General features: G+C 37.6%; 1 protein-coding gene across 2 annotated transcripts; it reads left to right on the plus strand.

The window, feature by feature from the left end:
- Positions 1–284: 284 nt before the first annotated feature.
- On the plus strand, positions 285–19,219 carry Pi4KIIalpha (phosphatidylinositol 4-kinase II alpha). 2 transcript variants are annotated; one of them, XM_074103517.1, is made up of 11 exons: positions 285–689; positions 3,061–3,179; positions 7,921–8,121; positions 12,123–12,248; positions 12,557–12,654; positions 13,217–13,358; positions 13,762–13,907; positions 15,640–15,715; positions 15,991–16,130; positions 16,702–16,796; positions 19,079–19,219. In XM_074103517.1, the coding sequence occupies exons 1-10, from the start codon at positions 464–466 to the stop codon at positions 16,787–16,789; spliced, it is 1,362 nt and encodes a 453-aa protein (XP_073959618.1). In that variant the 5' UTR covers positions 285–463; the 3' UTR covers positions 16,790–16,796; positions 19,079–19,219. The 2 variants fall into 2 exon arrangements, with proteins under 2 accessions (XP_073959618.1, XP_073959619.1); XM_074103518.1 differs by lacking the exon at positions 285–689 and adding an exon at positions 1,010–1,182.
- The last annotated feature ends 1,728 nt before the right edge of the window (positions 19,220–20,947 follow it).

The raw sequence follows: 20,947 nt of genomic DNA on the forward strand, positions 1-20,947 counted from the left end.
CTGTTAAACGTTAAATTCAAAATAGCCGCTTTAGTTCGCAAATTCCTGTTTCACGATCTTGCGCACTGTACTTTTATTTGTGTTTCCTGGAAACGCTACCAATAATGGTATGAAGTTAGTTGGTGATTTTTGTATTCCTAGAAAAAGTTTTACTATTTATTATGATGAGAAGGGGAAATCACCTATCACTTCTTATCATTTTAAGCTTATTCACACGTGCGAGTAAAACGCTAGAAAATTGATATGTTTTTCAATACCGATTCGCTTCACGTCACTACAAAATAAAATAACGTCTATGGAAATTTCGTCATCTGTCTGTCAGTGGTGAATTTGTCATTGGTCTATAGTCTCTGGTTGGCTACAATGAATGAAGTGGTCGTGTTTGTGTAAATGATTGTGGAACAAAGAATTAACAAGACGAATTAAATGTGGCTCGGCAGAGTACCGCTGTTTAACATTACTCATGAGTACGGAAGAGACTCTGTTGAACCTCGATTTCGACAAGCCGAACACGACAATTACGCTGCCGGATGACGGCGTGGTATCTCTATCGAGTAGTGCTGAGGAAATTTGTTTAGTACCAGACGTAGGATTTGAAGGCAACGTGGATTCCCCAGGGGTGAACAGGGAGTCACAGCCGCTCCTGGGCGGCCGTGGCGACTTCGAAGTATCCTACAATCATTTTCCAGGTAAATACGTGCTATTATCACTGAGTCATGTATACGCCTATTTTAGAGCTAAAGTCGTCAATTTACATTCTCAAAACATATGGGCAAGATTACTTCTCAGTTTGAGGCTGAAAACGGTAGGTTTTCTTTTGGAAGAAACTTGTTTGACTTCCTACTGTTACTTCTAAGGCTTCCAGACAGGCTCTGTTTTTTTTAAATGTCATGACATTGATATATAGATAGTAAAATTGACCTTGGTCTTCTATGTGTACATCCCAGAATACAAGGTGATTACATTTGGCATTGTTTTGCAGTTTTGCACTGACTATGCATAATAATAACTTCAACTTCATGCTTATGTTAATTCATTAGTATAAGTGTTTACTCAGGTAACTTGAGTGAATATAGCTGCAGAAAGAGAACAATGTCAAGTTTCAGCCAACTGTAAAAACTGTAGATTGTTTTCGGCAATTTTTTTTTTCATTTGTTAACATGGATCAACCTTTTCACTGTGGTAAGTGTTCGATTTAGACCCTAGGTTGAAGTATTTTGTGATGTAAACATTTTAATTGTTTATTTGTAGGTTTTAAAACTGTTTATAGCAGTCCATATGCTAGCGAACATTATTAGCTTAACTGTGTCAAGATAAATTCAACTGCAGACTTTCTTTATGCTAGTTCCTTAACTATTATTTTAATTTGTGTTCTTATATTTTTGTAAGTTGTGTCAAAAATATGTTCAACATCATCTTGTCCCATTAATTGAATTATAAGACAATGTGTTACAAGAAAAGAAAATGACCACTTAATTTTAAATGAGAAAACAGTATACTGTGAAATTCCTGTGGTCAAAAATTAGTAAAACAATACTTGTATTTCATCCGTAGTGCTGTTTGTTTATTGTTTAATCTTAAATTTGTTTTATGAATAAAAATCATAAAGATAATTCATTTTTGAGTAGGTCCATAATTGTACCTATTTTAGCTTCAACTAAGGTCCATGATCATACTTTAGCTTCAAGTCTGCTTTTAGAAATGGTGTTAGTCAATGCAGTGGCGGACTAACAGTGGGGTGGAAGGGGCAGCTTGCCCCGATCCTCCAAATGTCTGCAAGTTTTCATAATAGAATTCTGATTCCTTGACAAGGCTAAAAATGTGTTTAGTACATCAACTTCTAATACTGGGTGGGCTCATTCAGCTTTGCCGATTCGGGCCCCGAATGAGCTTAGTCCATGCCACTAAATCAATGTCACTTTGTCACATGTGAGAAACAGAGCTAGATGTTTATTCTAACTTTTAACTAAAAAGGAATTTGTTGAATTTTTAACTCTACTCCAATTTTATGCAATTGTACCCCAAGTATGATTACATGCTTTGAATAAAAGAATAGCTTTTTATCTTTATTTTAATGCTTCATTTGTTGGCTAGTTTTGGATGTTGTGGCAACCACACTTCTAGTAAAATAGTGTAACACCTTCTAAATGCGTTTGAAAGACAGAGAGATAAAAATGCAAATTTAACTTGTTTGATAAACAAGTTCTAGTATGGGGCATATGTAAATGATGTAAAAATAGCTCAGTTGTAACACTTGTTATAATTACGTAGTTATAACAAGTTTGCTGATTAATTTTAGTCATTTAGCCTTTAACCATCCATAATGATAAAATATAAAATTAATAGATAAGCAGACATATTTTTTCCTTTTAGTTAGACAAGGGTATTGCGAAATTATTTTTCTTTTGCTCATGTTTTACGCTTTCTAGTTATAAAAGTTGTGTAAAGCAAATAAAAAAATATATAACCTTTACAGAAGAACACTGTCTGTCTCATTAACAACAAAGTTTTGGCATGGAAAAATTTGGTTCTAAGACATGCTAAAAATTGTTATTGGCACAAAAAGCTTTTGACTAATTACTCTACCAGTCTTGTGATAGGTTTATAATTATTCATTGATGTTTGTATAATGGTTGAAGTTTATAATTACATTAACCATACAATACAATTGTATGTTTACTTGCCTGTGGCATAATGGAATGTTTCATACCATGCTTTAACTGCCAGTGTAATCTTATCTTGATGGTGACAATATAGGATCTACAGTAATTTTTTAAATGTAAGTGTAGTTTTTAAGTATTAAAAAAAAAATAGTATGGGTCGGTTTTGATCCACAATCAGGCAGATGTTTGTATAAAAATATGAATGTTTGCTCTCGAGCCTTGGGTGTTTAATATGTATTCATATTAAACACCCAAGGCTCGAGTATATTTGTCTGCTAGTATGTCTGTCTGTTGCCTAGAACCCATAACACAAGCTTTGCTTCCTTTGGGATTAGGTCAATTCAATTGGTGTCAAGGTCCAGTGAACCCGTGATATTTACATATGCTTCCTTGGCAGATGACCCGCAGTTCAGTGAACTGGTATGGCAGGCAGAGGTGGCCATCGACAACAATATCTTCCCGGAGAGGATATACCAGGGCTCCAGCGGCTCCTACTTTGTCAAGAATCCTGGTGGAGTAAGTATGGCTTGATCATTTTGCAAAGCAATTTCGGGTAAAATGTAGTCGATTCCGGAAGGAAATACATTTGACAAAAAAAAACTTTTTATTAGTTGGATTGAACCCGGATCTCAAGTTTTATAAATTGTTTCTTTAAGCACTGGCCATCATCGTCAAATGACTCAACTAATACACTCAGTAAAAAAATGGATTTTCATGAACGAAAGCAATTTCATAAGTAAAAAAAAAGGATAATCTTTATTGCCAAAAAAAACCTAGCTCAGAATAAAATTTAGAATAAAAACATAAACGTAAAGAAAGATTCTATAATACAACTGTCTGTAAACAACGGGAATTCCAGCCACATCGGAAAACAAGAGAATTGTGATAATCCTTTCTCTCCTTAGAACAACCTCGCTATACTCAGTATACTTTTAGATTGATTGTCGTCCGGTGTCTTCGTTTTTTGCTCGGCGCAGCTCATCAATGCGTTCTCGACACTGATTAATGAAAACAAATCAACGCCACCAAGGTCGAACTATCGGTTGTCACAGTACTAAACCAGTATGTTATCTACAAGATGCGCACCAATAATTTATATAGCGACTGCATACAGACAAATACGGACGTGTAAGTTTATATATCAACATCTTAGTCTAAGGTTTTACTGCAGGGTACAGGCCGTCGCTCAGGATGACAGCACTAGGTCAGTACGTAATTCCCACAGAGGCCCAGTGCGGATTGGAAATTTCGCACACATTATTGAGTTTCTTCACACGTGGCAGGAGGATATTTTCCTTCATCGTAAAGTTCTTTTGGTAAATTTCAAATACCTGTCTGAGTCACTATCACTATCATTTTGGAATACAATGACAAGTCAACTTAAACTTCTTTTCTAAGGGTTGACATTGTATTGCAGAATTAATCAGGGTTAACACACTATAGCAAAACAGCGTCCAATATACTTTCGCACATTTTCGAAAAAGTCAGAGGTGTGAGCGAGCACAGACTCGAACCCGCGACCATCACCTTGAGAGGCCATAGGTCCAGCGCTGGCTCTAGCTCTAGCCCTTGATCGAGGTAGAACGAAATTGTCTACACCGCTTCCGCGCCTTTCAAAAGGTGCCATCATAATTTTATTTTGCACTGGAAACTCGAAAATGGCACCCTTAGCATCTGCAGGGCTACTACGAAACTCGAAACTCCAAGTTCGTGTCGTGCGGTCTCTCTGAAACTTATACTATTTAATACGAGAGCGAGACGGTACGATACGAACTTCGAGTTTCGGGTTTCGTAGTAGCCCTGCTGGCGCCTAGAGCGACCGCCCCTCTTGCTCTACCCCTGGGCCGGCGCTGCATAGATCAATCAAACCACTAGGCTAGGACGGCTCTACTAGTGCGGTAGGTATGGTAGATTACTTACTGCTTCATTACTGTGGTTCGGTAGAATCTGTTCGACCATCGTTAGCATTTATTAAAACCAATAAAAATCTATAATTTCATACGTTTAGATTTCATGTTATAATGACAAGTATATGATGTCAGTCCTGGATTTGTCAATAGGCCGTATAGGCCGCGGCCTAGGGGCGGCAGATTTCAACGAGAAAATTATTTTAGAAAGTTACATAGGGCGGCGGATATGAAGTGGCCTACACTCCTAAAAAACATAAATCCGCCACTGTATGATGTTACTTATAATTTGCCGGTGATTCAGCTTTAATCAATTGGATTCATTTTGGAACACAATGGCGCTACTGTGTTGTGGATATTGCATTGTCCCACTTTGATTATTTCATTGATCTGGTTAGTAATGCGATGGGCAGTAATATTATGAGTGTGTTATTTGAGACAAGAGTGTTCTTCAAATGATAGTTAAATTGGTCTATTTATTGATTGATACATTGACTTTTTAAACCTACTTACAGGTTTTTTAACCTTCTACGCAAAACGAGGGGTGTTATAAGTTTGACGCCAAAGTCTATCTGTAGGGTGTTAACTAGCATACCTATAAGCTATTTCTTGTAATACCTACCTGGATGGCAAAGTCGCCATGTGAGGCGGGACGTAGGTAGGAAGAACAAGTAAACATACTTGATTGCCGACAAAAGACTAACTTTATTTAAAATAAACTTAATAATATACAGGTATTACAAGAAATAGCAAGTTTGATTTTATATGCTAGTTAACTCTTTACATGTCTGATTGTGGCGTCGAAACTCTAAAATTTCTATTCGGTTTTTTGTGAAATCGTGTTTCCTTGTTTTCTTGGTTCAGTTTTTTACAGTTATTTAACTCTTCAATTACCTACAATGACGGGAGTTTGTGAACGTTTCTAAGTTGGTTAGGTTATAACTTCTACAAATATCGTCACAATCAACAATCGGTCGGTATTTCGATTCTCAAACCGCAAACGGCGTAATTACGCTTTTTATCTTATAAATAATAATGACTAAGTATCTTGATTAAGTACAGTGAGCAGTAAAAGTAGATGAACGTGCTCCTTTTCTTTCGTCGAACTGTATTATTACAGATTTGATATTGAAATAGAGCATACATTATATTTTCCTACGCGGGGTTAAGGGGACTTGAAGATTAGTCCTTTTATTTGGTGCGTCGGAAACATCAGTATATAGGTACTGTAGTTTTTGCATTAGTAAATGATCTTTTTATGATGTCCTACTTTTATTAGCTGCCATAACCCTCAATTTCGTATTGCCGAGTCGTACCTTTTTCTTATATGCTTCTGGAGGTAACGTTTTGACATTAGTGTGCGTCGTAGAGTTGGGATTCCACTGGGCGAGCCGCCACGCGCGGCAGCCATTTTCGGTGCGATTTTGAGGCCTGTGGCGAACAGTCATGCCTCATGCGCTGCCTCGCGCGACGGCTTGCTCAGTGGAGACCCGGCTTTAGAAGACTACTGAGAGAAATCATCATCGTAGGACGTCCACCTGTCGGATGTAGATTACGAGTAGATTAGATTAGATTTATTTATTACCTTTTGAAAAAATACATTATAAACACATTTATTTATTTATTCAATACAAAGTCAGGCTTACAGTTTGCACCAAAACGCTCGTTAATACTTAATACTATGCTAAAAATAACATTATTTTAGATAAAAGTGCTCCCCAACCATCGGCAAACACGTCAGCATCCTGGATTTCAGTCAAAAATTCATTTAGCAGCGCAATTGCCCTGGCCGTTGGACAGTTCTTAGCTGTACGAGTCCTCAGCCCCACCAACGCTGCGAATAAGTGATGGCGGTGGCGCACTCCCGCCTGTACATACTGTTGCGGGACGAATAGAGTCATTTGCCGCAGTACCAGAGGATTATTGACTGTATTTTGCAACAAAGAACAGTACCTAATGTACGAGCAAATGCAACTTTCGCCTAACACATGTCAGTTAATTACAAGAAATTCACAAAAGGATCGTCAAATGTATTCTAAAAAAAAATCTTATTACAGTAAATTGACAGCCAGAATAAAAAATAGAATTTAGAATGTCAAATTATAATTCAATTCAATAATAATAATTAAAAGCAAAACAAGAATATACTTAAATCAAAGTCATATTTATGCATTAGGAACAATCAATCAAACAAACAATAAAATAATTAAAATGCCGAAAACAATAAAATTAAATATAAAATCAAAATTAAATTCGTCCATGATTCGCGCTGTCATTGTTCATCCACCATTACGTCTCATATTTCGTTTTCTAGATTTTTTTTACCGTACAACGGCAAAAAGTACTAGACACTGGCAAAATTGTCCTCCGATGGACAGAGCCATATTTTTTTAAAGAAACAACAAATTCGCCCATCTCGTTGGTGCACGTCCGACACTGCGCTTGCCGATCCGCGGTCTCCATACGAGAACTTGTTTGTCCCAACTGCTATCTGTGTTATGTCAGACGTGTTTAAAGTGTATTGTTCATATAAGTTTATGGGTCAATCGACTTTTAAGTGTACCTATGTTATTCTGTCCTGTAACTTTAGAGACATCAGTATTAACATGCTTAGACGAGATGAGCATTGAAGGAATGAGGGCTATCGTTTCTTGTCTCACTAGATGGCGCACTGTCGCGTGAGGTTTTTAAGTGTGGCTTTCAGAGTCTGTTATTACGGGCGTTAAAACAAAGTTTAGATTAAAATCACATTTAAAACACCTTAAAACCGTACCATAAAAATATCCAGCCACTACAGTGTTGCTTAGTCCCGTTTTGTTCGGAAAAAAGGGAGGACAAAAGTTTCCGAAAGACAAAACTGTCTCAAAACACAGACATTAATTGCCCCGTAACGCATAATTGCCATAATTAATTTCAGGGAATGCAAAATATTCACAAAAAAATTCTAATTATAAATAAACCCGCGTAGCTCACCCAAAAACTATGAGATTTGTCATTTCGGAGACCTCACGCTACACTAGCGCCTCTAGCGGCGAATTCATTCGCGATAGCCCTCATTGCATCAAAACTGTCACAACTCCTAACTTTTAGTGGATTTGTACCCCATACAATCATAATAAAAGTAACTCGGGAGACGTTACCATTTTTTTTTATTCGACTGGATGGCAAACGAGCAAGTGGGTCTCCTGATGTTAATAGATCACCACTGCCCATAAAAGTCTGCAACACCAGAGCCAATCTCTGGTATCTGTAATACCATGGCAACAAGCTTCACTAAAAGTTGACTTTAAACACCTGCCGTCCTTGTTCTGACAGACAGCCATAACAGTAAAGCAACGTCTATTCCACAGAAAATTATAGGAGTCTTCAAACCGAAGGACGAAGAGCCATACGGCCGGCTGAACCCCAAATGGACGAAATGGATGCACAAGTTGTGTTGCCCGTGCTGCTTCGGGCGTTCCTGTCTCATCCCCAACCAGGGATACCTGTCCGAGGCTGGGGCCAGCCTCGTCGACACCAAGATTGGGCTCAAAGTCGTGCCTAAGACAAGGGTGAGTACAGACACAATTTTAAACATGAAACGTTTCTTATCCCACTAATATTATAGATGGGAAAGTTAGTAAGTCTGTTTGTTTGTTTGTTACCTCTTTACATCTAAACCGCTGAACCGATTTAGAGGAAATTCGGTATGTAGACACATAGTTCAAGTCCCTGGAAAAGACATAGGATAGTTTTTATCCCGGAAAAAATCCTAGTTCCCGCGGGATAGCGATAAACGAATTCTACGCGGACGGAGTCGCGGGTAACAGCTAGTCCTACTTAATTTTATAGAGTCAGTTTCTGTTGAATTTCATTTTTAATAGAAGCTTTTTTTGGTGACTGTATTTGCTTTGTCATCAAAACTACATTGCCTGTATCAAAATTCAAGTGTATGCCATAAAGGTTTCAGACTAGAATTTTTTCTGTGCGTATACGGTCGTTTCTACCTTATTAAACCTTACGTGCGTTCATTCCTGCGCGGTAAATGCTCGAAGAAAACAACAATCCCTGTACGCACGTACACGCGCTTCCAAAAGCGAGCTTGTACGCGCGAATGAAACGCTAGCCAGTGCCCTTAGTGTAAGTTTTCGGTTACAAAATACGTCTCGATCGCGTTCGCGTTAAAATCTCAATTTATATGGAAACACGAACAGCGCCTCTAGCGGAACGTTTGCGATGTTCGTGTTTCCATACAAATTGAGATTTTACGCGAACGCGATCGAGACGTATTTTGTAACCGAAAACTTACACTAAGGGTACTGATACCAACCCAACCGTTGAAGAGTTCGATCCTGCGAAGACGATCCTTCCAACGATTCAAGACTAATTAATCCTACTAATAAATGCGAAAGTTTGTGAGTGAGTGAGTATGTTTGTTACTCCTTCACGCTGAAACGGCTGGATGTATTTGGATGAAATTTGGTATATAGATAGCTGGACATCTGGAATAAAACATAGGCTACTTTTTATTCCGATATTCCCACGGTATAGGGATAAAATCTCGAAAGAACAACCGCTGGACTTAAAGTCAGTAAGCTTAGTCATGAAATTTGGTATGTAGGTAGCTGCACGTCTGGAATTACAAATATGCTATCTTTTATCCCGATATTCCCACGGGATAGGGATAAAATCATGAAATTTCAACTGCTGGGTTTAGTCTTGAAATTTTGGACAGTTGTTTTTAACACAACCTCAATGAAGACCACGATATACATTTTGGGAATTTTATAAATTCCGGAATTTCAATTGTATCAGATTGAATAGTTTACGCGTGCGAAGCCGCGGGTAAACTCTAGTTATTAAATGAAATCCGTTCAGTTATCCATGGGGAGAATTTAATAACAAATATCAAGATTACTTAATGGTTTTAGTCCTACTGGCGGATATAGGTATGTTATAAAGTACCTACTTATAGTAGATGCAAAACTAATTAATTCAACTTTTTAATTAAACCAAGTTATTATAAAGCTTCATTAGTATTATGCCGACCGCGGCAACTTGATATCACTCACGCAACACTGATACGAAATCTACTTGACCTGATTAAGTTACCATCACAGACTACTCTTCCAGCCGCGTTACTTAGTATGATTAAACTAACTTCCGTCACAGAATCAGTAATAGTACAAGTACAGAAGCTTCACTGCCGTACAAAAGTGACGTTTAGGCATAAGAATCGTGCCTACTCTATGCTTCTCTGTCTATCGCATAACTCGTGTTCACTCGCACGCGTTGAGTCGCACTGAATCGCCTCAACGTTGGGGAGGCCCGGTATGTACTTGTAGCTCGGCGGTGGAATGGCCTAGTGACACCCCCCTGCTTCCGTTAAACTCGAAGTGCGTGGTTTGTGGGTAATGAATTGTTTGTTAGTTATAGAGCTGTGGGCCGGTTGCGGTTTGTGTTTATTGAACGGAGTTGGTTTATGAAGTTAGTTATGGGCTTTCTAGTCGTTAACATGCATTGAAATGGTCCATGTTGGTGTGATACAAAGAGTATTGGATTTAAATTCATTGCTGCTGGTATTATATCTCTTGTGGGAGATGATTTATAGTATCTTAACTTTTTTTTTGCTTATTACTCACGATGATCTTCCGAAAATATTGCCTGTTTTTCGTATCGCTTCACTTACTATTGCAGTGTTCAATAACAGTAGATGCGACATGTATTTGAATGTTAAGCTTAGAACTCTTGTTAAATTGGCAGTGATTCAAAAGTTTTCCAACAGATTTCAATCTTTAATTTCTCATTATTTTATTAAGAAAAGGGTTTTTTGTGGGGTGTTTTTTTTTAATTTTAATTTGTAGAACTTTCGATTTCGTCACTACTTTAAAAAAGGCTCGTACTTCTAAGTCGATAATTTTTCTGTTGGGACTCACTTCAGATCGAATATCTGTCATTTTGTATGACAATTCAAAGGCTTTTTTGAAAGTGGATCTCTAATCAACGCTCGTGACCGTACATTATTTCAAGGCATTTTTTTCTTGAAGTAGTGATTTGTAATACGAGATTATTTCAATTTACTTTTAGATTTTCCAAAAAAATCCATTTATTTTTTTTACCTTGTATATATTTACATAGCATGCAGTAGAACCAGTTACACTGATATGTCGTGCTGCGTTGGCCGCACGAGGGCATTGTTTACGTCGCTTATCGGTTAGCGCGCCTCGATAGCAGAAATCAATGGATAACAAACATTCGGCGAACAATGTTTTTGGTTTGACTAGCCGTCTGCATTGAGTCATTTTACTTTATAGTAGCCTAGCGTTATTTACTCTATAGTTCCCATCATTGGATCGGAGGAATTTTATCATCTAGTTCCTAGAGTTATAGATTAGTTAGTTTATCTGAACGCTGTTGTAAATGTTTTGATATGATATTTTTTATTGTAGTTGGCGAATGCTTCCTGACGTCGATCAATATTCGAAGTATACCGCGTCAAAGGAATGATAATACATTAACCGATAATTACAAATAATTACTATGAACAACTTTTACAAGGCTGTTAACTCAAACTAAACCTCCTAGAATATTTCGAAAACTTTGAAGACACCCTGTATATGTCCTTGATAACATTGACGATGCTAGCACAGACATTTAAATTTATTGCAATCTCCTTCCCGATTCTTCTTTCCAGACTTTGTGCTCTAAAATTGATGGGACTTATGACCTGCCTCATTACTCATTGACAAACGAAGACAGCATCATAGGTATCTGTCACATAAAATGTAATCAATGTTTGATGAATAGACCCCGGATTTCTGTCGCAATGACGTCACAATAGGATAGTTTGGGGAGTAAATGGAACGGTGTTAATTGATACGGCTGTGTAAATGATGATGATGATGATGACGATGATGTGTGTGTGAAGATGGTCCCAAAAACTATCACATCATCCGAAAACATCTACGTTCAAAAAACACCAACAACAAGCGAGCGAAAAAAATAAAAAAACGGGTTTACCTTAAACCTAACAATTTTTTTATGATTTGTAGTAATATATTTTTCATTCAAGAAAGAAAGAAAACCTTAGGTATTCGTGACAACATGGGAAAATGGGTAAAAATTTAAAAAATGCAATAAAAATATGCATGTCACGAAATGGCCCCAAATCAACAATCTGCCGGTTTTTCTTTGCGCACATCGTCGTCATCATCATCATCATTTACACAGCCGTATTAATTAGCACCGTTCCATTTACTCCCCTAACTACCTTATTGTGACGTCATTGCGACAACAATCCGGGGTCTATTGATGAAACAGGCCCTTAATTTATCTGTGAATGGCCCCTAAAGGGTCATCCATAAACTACGTCACACATTTAGGAGCGGGGCCTAACAAATTCAAAACCACCTGTGTGCACCTGTCTAATTACCGTACCGCTTTTTTCCCGTCTCAGTGCCGTGTCGCTTTTGCATGAAAAAAAATGGTACGGTAATTAGACAGGTGCACGATAAAATGAGAATGACAGGGCCCTTCTCTTAACATGGCAGTGACAGATTGCTTTTCCCTTCAGGTGGTGAAGCTGGTATCGGAGACGTTCAACTACTTACGCATAGACCGTGAGCGGTCACGGCTGAAGCGTGCCATCACGGAACAGTTCCCCAACCTGAGGTTCAACAGAATGGGCCTGCCTCCCAAGGTAACTAACAATAAATGTAGGGTAACTAGTAATACATATAGGGTAACTTATAATAAATATAGGGTAACTAACAATAAATGTAGGGTAACTAATAATAAATGTAGGGTAATTAACAATAAATGTAGGGTAACTAACAATAAATGTAGGGTAATTAACAATAAATGTAGGGTAACTAATAATAAATGTAGGGTAATTAACAATAAATGTAGGGTAACTAACAATAAATGTAGGGTAATTAACAATAAATGTAGGGTAACTAACAATAAATGTAGTGTAGCTAACATTAAATGTATGCATCGTATTTTCAGGCGGGCTCCTTCCAGTTATTCGTGGAGGGCTACAAAGACGCTGACTATTGGCTGCGGCGGTTTGAACAAGACCCGCCGCCCGCGCACGTCATGAGGAAGTGAGTTGGAACAATATTCCCAGTAATGGTATCCGTTCATTTCGCAACTAACCATTGGCATTTTCACTCCACAACTCTAAAAGTGTGAATATTTCAGGATTTATTTCAGGGCCATCGTGTAGAACCCTTTAGGTTAGGTTAGGTTAGTTTTATAAAAATCCTGAAATATTTACAGTTTCAGAAATATTAAAATAAGCGTTGCCAAACGTTAGTTGCGAAACATTAGTGAACCCCATATAAGGGCGTATATGACATTTTTTAAACTATCGGAAGCGATTGTGCTCTTGATTCTGAGTAGGAAAAACCATATTTTTCCCAAAAAAAAGAAAGGTACACTTTTTTTGAAAATGTCCAAAAACGTCCGTGGAACTCTTTAAAATGATTTATTATTTATTACATACACACACTGTCAGATTTTAAACAACATAACATATAGGCGTCCTGCCCAATGCCCTGTCTTTTTGTAACGTGTTTGTTGTCAGATTCCAGAGGCGTCTTGCCCAACGACATGTTTCTTTCTAACCGCTGGAAAGACGTTAGAATCTAACGTGTTTGTCGTCAGATTCCAGCTGCAGTTCGAGCGGCTGGTGGTGCTGGACTATATAATCCGCAACACGGACCGCGGCAACGACAACTGGCTGATAAAGTACGACGGGCCGCACGCGCGCGCCGCGGGACAGCCGCTCGACATGACTGACCCCACCGTGAGTACTACCTTTAAAAGAGCAAGTCGTGGCTTGTACTATGGCAAGTGCCCAGCGGTGGTGTAGGGGTTATAGCACGCAGCACGGATTGCTGAGGACCTGGGTTCGATTCCCAGCGCTGGTCTCTTTTTCTGGTTTTTCTGTGCATCCATGTCTCAGTTTGTATTTTCGATATGGTTTCACGGGATACCCGTAAAAGTAACAAATTTGGAGTTGAAATAAAAAATACAAAAAGACTCCAAAAACCAATCATAAGTATGGGAGACCAGAGAGAGCTGACAGAGGAGAGTAGTGACACGGTGACGGTCGCCAGTGTTCGGAAATCGTCGTGAACATGCAATTGTCTTTTTCCGAAGACCGATGTGCAATCTTTATCGCCGGATAATGTACTCGTTGTTGCCAGGAATGGAACGATTCGCCGGAGATCCAGATCGCGGCCATAGACAACGGGCTGGCGTTTCCCTTCAAGCACCCGGACTCGTGGCGCGCGTACCCGTACCACTGGGCGTGGCTGCCGCAAGCCAAGCTGCCCTTTACACAGGAGACCAAGTCAGTACATTAAAAAAATAAAACGTTTCTGTAAATGGGTCAATAACTTTTTCTTATACGTTATGTCAATCCAATTTATGGAAAGTGTAAACAAACCGATTTCATCAAAATTCTTGTTTATCACCCACTGGATCGAATCAATATCACATTTATCTATAATTCGTGTCTTTTAACTAGACGTCTAATAAATTTTTTCACCAAAATTCACTTGATTTCAATATTTAATTTTCATTTGAAAAATCTTCGTCAAAATCTGACCTTATTTCTTGAATGAAACTCGTGTATAATCTGTAGTAGCATAGACTAGCGTAGAGATGGTGGAAAATTTGACATTTTAAAAATAGATTAATACTCGATTGAATAAGCGATTATTATTTATTTACCTTAAAATTAAAAAAAATAGTTACTGCTTTTATAATTGAATAAACAGTCTTTGGAATTAAATCAAGTATTGTAAACAATAAAATAGACAAAAATACTTTGATCTATTCAATTAATAAACACACAATTAAACGTTTCACATAATTAAATGTCTGTGGTCGGGTTTAATGGCGTCTTTGTTTACCCTTTGTATAAATTGGATTGACATAACGTATAATAGGTATACCTAGTGCCATCCACGAAGACGCGTGATTTTGTCAAAATTAGACATTAATGACATTGTAATCGTGAATGACTTTACCTATACCATTACGCAAAACTGCGCAGGAGGCGACATTAGCACAAACCATAAACAAACCGCTATGACAACGTCAGTTCTCTTATAGTTTGTCGTTATGATGAATAATAATGACATATTGATTAGTAACAAAATAACATATTTACATCGAAAGTAACGATGGAGCTATATTTCCAAAAAAAAAATTAAAATAAAATGATATTATGGCATCCCTAGACATTTAAGACATTCAAAAAACTGTTTACGGTTTGTGCTAGTGCTGCATTCTGGCGGCAGAACATTGCATTAATATTCCCTATTGTTATTCTGTCCCGTTGTCCAAGAGACAACAGTAACACAGGTTCTTTAAAAAACTGTTATAATACCTGCTACTAATGGGTTAGGAGATAGTTCATTATAATAATAGGCTTCAACAGTTAAGCGTAAAAATAGTATAGGTAATTATTCAGCGTAACAAAAATATATAACACAGACTCTTCAGACGTAACAAGGCCGTGGTAACATATTTTTGATTGGTTCAAGTAGATACATATTTTTGCACATGACTGGAATGTGGGCTATCGCGTATGAATTCGCCGCTAGAGGCGCTAGTGTAGCGTGAGGTCTCCGAAATGTCAAATCTCATAGTTTTTGGGTGAGCTTGAGCTACGCGGGTTTATTTATAATTAGAATAATTTTGTGAATATTTTGCAATATCTGAAATTAATTATGGCAAATATGCTTTCCGGGGCAATGAACGTCTGTGTTTTGAGACAGTTTTGTCTTTCGGAAACCTTTGTCTTCCCTTTTTTCCGAACAAAACGGGGACTATGCAACACTGTGGCATGCTCGATATTTTTATGGTACGGTTTTAAGGTGTATTAAATATGATTTTAATCTAAACTTTGTTTTCACGCCCGTAATAACAGACTTTGAAAGCCATACTTAAAAACCTCACGCAACAGTGCGCCATCTGGTGAGACAAAAAACGATAGCCCTCATTACGACAAAAATGTATGCTCTGTGAAAATATTAAGTGACATTATTTTAAAAGATTCTTTTCGTTGTTTCCAGAGAACTAGTACTTCCGCTGTTGTCAGACATGAACTTCGTGCAGGAGTTATGTGATGAACTACATTTATTATTCAAGGTTAGTAACACTAATAACACAGGATTCATAGAAGGTCGACCTTCATTCACCATTATCGATAAAAAAGTACCCTATGTTTTATTCCAAAGATCTGATCTAGCGTCATAATAAATTTTATTAAAATCCGTTAACCCGTTTTACAAGAAGTGGTGGCCTAGTGGTTTGACGTGGTCAGATTGACTTGAAATTTGGTACGGAAATGTAGTTACAAGTACCGTCAACAAAAAGTAGATGGCAAAAAAATTTTTTTTTTTTAACAAAACTAAATTTTCCAGCAAGACAAAGGGTTCGACAAGAGCCTGTTCGAGCGGCAAATGTCGGTGATGCGCGGACAAGTACTCAATCTGACGCAGGCACTCAAAGACAACAAGAGTCCCGTGCAGCTGGTACAGATGCCTGCTGTCATCGTCGAGAGGTCAGTCGGTCAGGCGGATTTAGTTTTTTTTTTTTATACGATAGGGGGAAAACGAGAAGGCGGAGATCACCTGATGGAAAGCAATCGCCGCCGCCCATGGACAGCCAGGGACATAAATATCTATACAACCATAGCGTCAAATATACATCGACCTTATTGTTAGTGGCATAAAGTTGTACAGATATATTTGACGTCTTGGTAACGCACATATATTTATGCCCTTGACTGGACATCCATAACAGAAGCTGGGTTACGGATGCGTTGCCGGCCCTTTGAGAAATGAATTAATAAAAGGTTTCCTGTCTTCTTTAGATTAAGCACGTACAGCGATTAAACACGAGCGGATTTAGCGCGCCGTCCTTCTCCAGAGTATCGTTTCAGAAAGAGACGGTGCGCTAAAATCGCTAGCGTTTAATCGCATTGCGTGCTCAGCCATAGCCAAAATGGTTTATTATTATTATTACAGGCAGTGCCTTGTCACCATACAAGGTGGCACAGCAGCTTCATGTTCAATGATCCTATGTTGGTTGAAATAAAGATATTTTGATTTGATTTGGTTATCTGAATGCAGATCCAAGAGCGGCTCGACGTCGTCGCGTTTCTTCGACTCGTTCCAGCAGCGCTTCCAGCACAAGTCGCCGTTCTTCTCCTGGTGGTGAACACAAGGTGAAAACTCTATTTTTTAATTTATTATTATGTTATTTAGTCGGCAGGAAAAGTAAGACAGTGGTTGTGGAGCTCGTAATGATACATAGACACTCCTGTTACCGTAGGAGAATCGTGTACATTTGCGTACCATCAAACGCCACTGTCATCTAAAAGTGGTCTATTGAGGAATCCCTGGGATGGCTCGTAAACTTGATCCGTTTCTACTTGAGATTATTAAATGAGCGAATGTTATTTACAAAAATTAACAAGGATTTTTTTAACACATCAATGTGAATTATTAAATTACGTACTCAGTAATACAGGTTACCGTTTACTTGAGGTCCGCACAAAATAGGCTGGTGGGCCGCATCCGGCCTGCGGTCCGCCATTTGGTGACCCCTGTATAGCATAATTTCTGGTGTACTGCCTTTTCGGCGAAATATGTTTCGCCAAATTTCACTTAGCAACCAACCTTTCGCCAAAGTTTCATTTGGCAAACTAATATTTGGCATAACTTTACTTCGCATTTTTTTTATTTCGCAACATTTTTACATTGCAAAATTTTACTTCATCACATATTTATGTGGCAAATAATTATGTAGCAAATGATTGGCTTAGGCAAATATCAAATTGTCAAATAACATTTGGGCAATTTTTTACATTGCAAAGTTATTCTTCAATTTGATTTATGCGAGCGAGCGGAGCGAGCGAGCAAGACGGTTCGGAATGAAGCGACTTGGATAGTTTAGGTTCAGAAGGCTAAGGCGGGAGCGAAGCGGAGCGTAGCTCCCGCCTTAGCCTTCGATGTTAGGTTTTTTTTTTATAGCAGCCAGGATAAATGACACTAGAAAAGTAGGTTGGATGCCATTCAATAAGTTGCTAAATTAAGGTATGCCAATCAATACATTTGACGAAAACATAAATGACATCTTAAAAAAATTCCAGGTTATAATTTGCATAATAATAATTTATCGATTCATTAGTTGGGAAATGATATCAGTGCGAAGCGTTGAGTTGGGAAATAACATTTCGCCTAAATAAAAATATGGGATAAATAGTTTGGGAGTTAATAATTTGCTAAATAATTTTCGCCGATACATTAGTAAACCCATAATTTCTAAAGAAACAGAGGCCTTATTGTCTAACGCAGTCGCAGTCGCAATGCAAGCACGAGTGCCCCCGCATTAGACAATACAGCGGCAATGAGGGCTATCGTTTTTTGTCTCACTAGATGGCGCACTGTTGCGTGAGGTTTTTTAAGTATGACTTTCAAAGTCTGTTATTACGGCCGCGAAAACAAAGTTTAGATTAAAATCATATTTAATACACCTTAAAACCGTACCATAAAATTATCGAGCATGCCACAGTGTTGCATAGTCCCCGTTTTGTTCGGAAAAAAGGGAGGACAAAGGTTTCCAAAAGACAAAACTGTCTCTAAATACAGACATTCATTGCCCCGGAACGCATATTTGCCATAATCAATTTAAGATATTGCAAAATATTCACAAAAATATTCTAATTATAAATAAACCCGCGTAGCTCACCCAAAAACTATGAGATTTGACATTTCGGAGACCTCACGCTACACTAGCGCCTCTAGTGGCGAATTCATACGCGATAGCCCTCATTACACTGCGTCGTTCACCTAATGCGGTCGTCGAATTTGTGTCAAACTACTTCTGCGAACGACCGTCGTCTTTATATTACTCTGTCCGTCTACTGCGGCGGCCATATTAAGGCGGTGGCAGCTGTCGCTCGCCGAATGCGGCCGACTACCGTGTTCTTTACACTTTTGCTGTCGCCGCATGCAGCATGCGGCGAACGGCTCAGTGTAATTGCCGCTTACGGCTTCAGATTCTCTGTACTCGCTTCTTCGCAATACATGATTGATTGATTAGCTGCTGCGCATTTGTAGTTACAGTCCTAATACTATAAAGGAGCATGTGATTGTTTGTTACGCTTGCACGTGGTACCTACTCACCCGATATCGACGTAATAAGTAGCTTGCTTGCTATTTCTGAGGTCCAACTGTCAACGTGCCAAATTTCATCGAAATCGTTCAAGCCATTTTAGCGCGAATAGCACAAATACGCACATACAAACTTTCGCATTTAAAATATTAGTAGGTGTAGGTGCTGTTTCACCGTCGATTAATTAATTTTATTTGATGGATAAATTGTGATGCCGTCTCCGTCTATTCGAACAAAACAAACAGAGACGGTACCACATTTATCCGTCAAATAAATTTAATCAGTGGATGAAACGGGGGTTAATGTTGTAACTTTTTTTATTTATTTCAGACCTAAATAAATGGTGATAGTACGCGGTGAGGCGGTTCAAGTAATAGTAAAATCAATTGTATGTATATTTATGTATGTTTTAATGTACATTAGCGCATTTTAAACTAATTAGGTACTCCTGGATATAATGTAATATTTGAATGCTTTAATTTTATTACCTACTTAATTTTTAAAGCTAATCAATATTTTTTTCGTCTTCTTTTTTACCAATTTAAAATAAAAATAGGAATCATTACATAGTTGTTTTTTCTTATTGTAAAAATCTCATGTTTTTTACTGTACGACATTTTTAAACTTAAGTCTTGTGAACAATAGAACGTTGTTTTTAATTTGTGTTTCCATTCATGAATTGATTTGTATTCAGTGATGATGATAACGTATATTATTGTATAAAGCTATGTGTCAGATGAGGCAGCTACCGCTTATTAGTTAAACAAATCAAGGAATAAACTTAGCTTTATGGCAAAGTTTAAATGCTTATTTAAAAAAGTATTTATTCCTTTCGAGTACTTGACACTATTAATCAATAATTACAAAACACATCTTTTGTATTATTACAATAATAACTGCTGGTCATGTTTAGACTAACTAGTGGAAAGTTTTTATGAGATTTTTTTTTTTTTTTCAATTATTAATTTATACAATTATGATGTCATCGCGCTGGATACTCAACAAAGCTCAATTAATTATTAGTTCATTGGAATTCTAATAATTATGACGGACATATCTAAAGTTAAACTTGAGATCTAGATTATTTTCTGTAATTCTAGTTTTTAATTTAATATTTTTGACTTCATTCATGAGAAAAACTAGCAGTCTATCTTAATACAGCGTCGATTAAAGACTTTTTTTGTTATTGAATCTAATTAATCCTATGATATAATGTGTGCTGTTAGAAAGTTTCCGCAATTTTCAAAATAAGTCTCAACTCGAGATAAATAAAAAAACATTCGAACGAGTATTCAATTTCTTGTCTATTTAAATTCTTACTAAAAACTTAAGTTCCATGTACCACATATGGAACACTATTCTATTCTATTCTTATTACTATTCAGACATAAATGTACCATATATGGTACATTGTTATAACACGAATGTAACTTGTAGCATGGGCCAATTTTACATGTTTCCGTGATGTAGATAATATATGAAATGATAGCTTGTATTATGTGATAGGATATTGAGATTCCGAATTAGTGTAAGAATTTGTTAACGTTTGTCTGTAACTTGCCTATATATGTAAATTTCATGTCATAACATCGACACTCGACGTCGAAATTAGTTGTACATTTTTGTTACTATATACCAGGATTTCTCAAACTTATGGTTCCACATAACCCTTTTAAAGTTTCTAGATGACAGCGAACCTCGACCATAAGTAAAAAATAAAATTGCCCGTTGGAGAAACTAAACTTAACCTTAAACTTTTTTTATTTCAATCATCATCATAATATAATATTTATTTCAATAAAAGGTAACAAATACAGGCAAGAAGTGTCTTACCAGTTTTGCAGCCACTATTACGTAAATCTTGTCGCGAACACCTTACCGTCGAATGGCGAACCCCTAAGGGTTCGCGTAAGTACAACCCCACTTTGAGAAACCCTGCTTTAAACATAATAGTATAGGTATATCAAAAAAAATGTATAAGCGCGCCATGGATGCAGGCTGATATTGTTGAATATCAATCTATACATGTCAGCATGTTCATATTTTGTGATTTATTAGTAGTGTTCAAACACGGGATTTATGGTTCGCTGATAATATTAGGTATACAAAAACATTGTTGTTCGAAAATGAGGGCTATCGCGTATGAATTCGCCGCTAGAGGCGCTAGTGTAGCGTGAGGTCTCCGAAATGTCAAATCTC

Source organism: Choristoneura fumiferana, chromosome 20, assembly GCF_025370935.1.
Source record: "Choristoneura fumiferana chromosome 20, NRCan_CFum_1, whole genome shotgun sequence".
NCBI lineage: Eukaryota > Metazoa > Arthropoda > Insecta > Lepidoptera > Tortricidae > Choristoneura > Choristoneura fumiferana.

Bases quoted from the DNA above. Each gene is read 5' to 3' on its own strand.
- Pi4KIIalpha (XM_074103517.1), top strand. From the start codon at position 464: ATGAGTACGGAAGAGACTCTGTTGAACCTCGATTTCGACAAGCCGAAC. The intron at 12,655-13,216 runs GTGAGTTGGAAC...GTTTGTCGTCAG, and splicing joins CCCGCGCACGTCATGAGGAA to ATTCCAGCTGCAGTTCGAGC. The intron at 13,908-15,639 runs GTCAGTACATTA...CGTTGTTTCCAG, and splicing joins CCCTTTACACAGGAGACCAA to AGAACTAGTACTTCCGCTGT.